The sequence below is a fragment of the Brienomyrus brachyistius genome, chromosome 1 (assembly GCF_023856365.1).
Source record: "Brienomyrus brachyistius isolate T26 chromosome 1, BBRACH_0.4, whole genome shotgun sequence".
NCBI lineage: Eukaryota > Metazoa > Chordata > Actinopteri > Osteoglossiformes > Mormyridae > Brienomyrus > Brienomyrus brachyistius.
The window spans coordinates 27,102,364-27,106,541 of NC_064533.1; the positions used below are offsets into that span (position 1 = coordinate 27,102,364).

At 38.4% G+C, this 4,178-nt stretch overlaps 1 protein-coding gene across 1 annotated transcript; it reads left to right on the top strand.

Annotated features, from left to right (window-relative positions):
• The first annotated feature begins 650 nt into the window (after window positions 1-650).
• On the top strand, window positions 651-3,068 carry LOC125744785 (barH-like 2 homeobox protein). Its single transcript, XM_049017043.1, has 3 exons — window positions 651-1,185; window positions 1,955-2,180; window positions 2,640-3,068. Exons 1-3 carry the CDS (start codon window positions 651-653, stop codon window positions 2,917-2,919), a joined length of 1,041 nt encoding a protein of 346 aa, XP_048873000.1. The 3' UTR covers window positions 2,920-3,068.
• Window positions 3,069-4,178: the final 1,110 nt, after the last annotated feature.

Sequence of the window (4,178 nt, forward strand, 5' to 3'; positions counted from 1 at the left end):
TATATAGAAAATAATTTATCACATCTTAGTGAACAGACAAATAAAATGCATTTCGGTCCAACAAAAGTGAGCAATTTCAATTTAGGTTCCACATTAGATTAACACTGTTGACTTCTCTATTTTCCCTCTGTTTATATATAGAGTATCTATTTAAATTTCTTGGCTTGGGATATTCTTGATAAAGTCACCATCCTTTGATTGGCTGGCATGGTGATTTAACCAATGGGAAGGGAGCTATATTAACCTAAAGGAGAAAATCTGAGTTATTTGGGCATGTGCTATGACGTCGGAAAAGGAAGTCAATGTAGCGCATCGACAGAGACCGCCAACAAAAACAGCGCAGGGTGTCCTGGAATTAATTGCACCGATCTCAACACACCTGAACTTCGCAAGTTCAACAATCTGGAAACAAAGGACGCGGACTACACAGATTTTCAGATTTTAATAAACTGGATTTACTACTTTTCTGGAACATGTATTATTTTACATTCAAAAAAACTATTTAGCTTATTTATATTGAATGCATTTTTGTAATAGTTAAAACTTCACTAGTCTGCGTTAGACGTATTTTTTGCTATTTTATATTTCATGGGGGATATTGCATTTCTAAAAACTGGCATGAAGGCTACTTAATTAGATTTTATTTTAATATGGAAGTTTCTAGCGGCTCGAACTTTGGAATAGACACAATTTTATCGAGCAGTACCGGTTGTGGTAGCCCTGTGTTGATGAACGGAGATTTTAGCCATGGTGACAACAGAAGTACGGATTTCAGGATCCATGTAACCCCCTCGCCATGCTCGGATATAGACACGGTGGGATCAGCCCCCTCATCGCCGATGTCGACCACCGTAGATCACGCCGAGCTGCAGATGTTCCGCGACGGCTTTCAGCACCATCACTATCGTGACACTCAGCAGCAAAGTTTGCAACTGTCGCCTCAGCTGCAGCAACTTCCATCTATCCCTAGATCTGCTACCTCTTCCTTTTTGATCAAAGACATTTTGGGCGACAGCAAACCATTGGCAGCCTGCGCGCCGTACAGTACAAGCATCTCATCGCCACATCACACTTCGAAAACGGACATCAGCACGGAACCGAACGGCTTCAGACCGAAATTAGATTGCGAGGCGCGCAGCAAATTTGACAAACTGGATAACCTTTCTACCGATATAAAATGTAACGGTAAGCGTACATATTTACTTATTAATCATGGCATATCAATCACAGTTATTACCATTAATGTTTTCAATAATTTCGTACTGAAAATAGATTAACGACGAGGAAGACATATTGGTCTAATGTATTTTATGTAGCTTAATAATAAACCAGCAATAATGTATCGCTAAGGTTTTGTTCTTAATTATATATTGCATATCATGATTGTTGGATGTTTTATTATATTACTCAATTTTTAAAACACTTTACTATTAGGAAAAAAATGTCGACGATTGCTTTTTTGGAACATTGAATTACCATAACAAAACCAAACACAGATGTAGACACTCTCCCTCTGTCGAGGCACACCTCCCTAGTGGTTCAATTAAGGGGATTATTGTTGTTCCTATAGGGAGATCATGGAACACAATGAAAACCGATACAAATGGAGAAAGACTGACATGTACCACCCCTCCCCGTCCCGGCCCCCTATTAAAAAAGTTCACTTCAGCTCCATGCAGTACTTCAATCACAGCATAACTGCTCAATGACATCTTGCCAAGAATAAGTGGGCCTGTCTGCTTTACATTAATTCTCTTGTATTTTTAAGAGAAAATATAAACATTGGTCAATGCAGATAAAGTTAATTATTAATTAGAATTTTGTGTAAAACAAATTTTGTGTGGACAAAATTCCGTTAGTTTTTCCTTTGAAATTTAACTAGGCCTATTATTTTAAAAAGTGATAATGTGTGTTTAATAGAATGTCATAGTTTTACCGTACTCGTGTTATTCAGCAGAAAAAGAAGAATGTGACGAGGAAATCTCAAGCAGCAGAGGCAGCCCCCAAGTCCGCTCGAAGAAGCCCCGGAAAGCGCGGACCGCCTTTTCGGACAACCAGCTGAACCAGCTGGAGCGCAGCTTCGAGAGGCAGAAATACCTCAGCGTGCAGGACCGCATGGACTTGGCCGCGGCACTCAACCTCACCGACACACAAGTGAAAACCTGGTATCAAAATCGCCGGTACGTGTCCTAAGTACGTTTTGCGAAAATATGCAATTTTTTCAGGTGTGTTTTTACAGTTCCATATAATTTTACACTATATTGGTAGACTAAAATTGTTTTACTCTCACGCTGAACTTTTTGATGTGTTATCGATTCTAACGAGATACTAATTTGTTATTAATTGATCCAAAAGTTAAAAGCGAGACAGATAACACGTGTTTTTATTTCCAGCACTGATGCATTCGTTTCTGTAGGCGTATTTGTGCTGGCAAAAATCACAAAAATAATCAGCTTCTATATTTAAACAATGTATGCAAAAATGTGCAATATGCGCCTCAGTGAAGTGTGAAAAATTACGATGCGACTGCTATTAGTGAGACAAATATTCAATTGCACTGGTTTAAACACCCAGGCGTGGGAAAAATTAAAATGATTTGGCACAAATAATACAAAAGATATATTTCGGTCTGATTGCAGGACGAAGTGGAAAAGACAGACCGCTGTCGGACTGGAGTTGCTGGCTGAAGCTGGAAATTATTCTGCTTTACAAAGGATTTTCCCATCTCCTTATTTTTATCATCCGAACTTGCTAGGAGGCGTGGACGGCTCTACGGCGGCCGCCGCAGCAGCGGCGATATACAGTAGTATGTACCGGACTCCGTCGGCGCCTCACCCGTGTCTCCAGAGGCCCATTGTGCCGAGGGTCCTCCTCCACGGTCTCGGACCGGGGGGCCAACAGGCATTAAATCACCGGTAGAACAACAATAGGCCTATAATAAAACAAACCAGGAGAGTACTAAACGTTTGAAAGACTGGGAAATTTAAAGACTTAAAAAATAACCAGTTTTATACAGGACCCAAAGAAGGATGTATTATATCAAATATTAACATTGGAAAAATAAATTTTAATCCCCCAAGATGGACTGATCACGTTTTCTATAGTGATCCACGTATTATATTGCCAAATATAATGTATAACTTTTATTACATGGAATGACTTGAATAAAAAGAGGATGACAAAGTAAATCTGAAACAGGCCTACCTTCATGTTACCTATATAGGAAACAAAGCAGCTACAACATGATTTTTTTACTATCAAGGACTGAATGTTTATCTTCATAAGAAGCATGTAGCGTAAACATGACGTGTACTGAGTAAAAGTTCTATTGTACGTTATCAGAAATGTCCGCTTATATAAAACATTCAAATGTTGTCCCACCATTTATTTGAATTTTTTAATTCCACAACCTTTACAAAAAAGGAAATTGATCTTTCCTGGTCGTTATGATTTCTTTGTTAAGGTTTTATATTATGTGCACGCAAATATAAAAACATTAATCCATTTTTACACACTTGCATTTCGTTGGCAACATAACATTGAGCGACTGGTTTTACGCTTTCCGATCTGTAAGCTGTAAATTTATTCAAATAAGCCAACATTTCTGTCTGTGTTATGTGCATATTTAGCAGCTTTCTGGCGGGGAGAATAAATGGTTTGATGAACTGGGAGGTCGGCCATGGAAATGGGAAGGTTGTCCCAATGTGGCAGCTGTTCTGGGGTAGCAAAGACAGACAGCAGGCGGGAGGTTCCTCAGAGTGAGTAAAACAACCAGAATACTATAAGAAACATATAAACATATACCGAGAAATTTCACATTCAGTATCTACTTTTACTGGTGTTTTAATTTGATAAGTTGCTATCAAATAAAACTTCTCACACTTCTTAAACTATAGCTAGGCCCAGATATAAAATGGGTATTTTGCGAGATATTAGCAGAACAGGGTTAAACTACAGATTGATTTAATATAGTTTGTCTCGAACGCGTTGTTTTTATATGACAGAAAACAGAACAGAAACAGACGAAATTGAAGATTTTTGGTAAAACAGTACGCTATTCGTTCCATTGTGCTAACCTCGATGCGTGAAAGTAAAAATAAAGTAAATGTATTCAATATTTTATTCACGTCTCTTGTCTTACAGAGGTAACACGATAAAGTGTAACATAAGATCAAAAG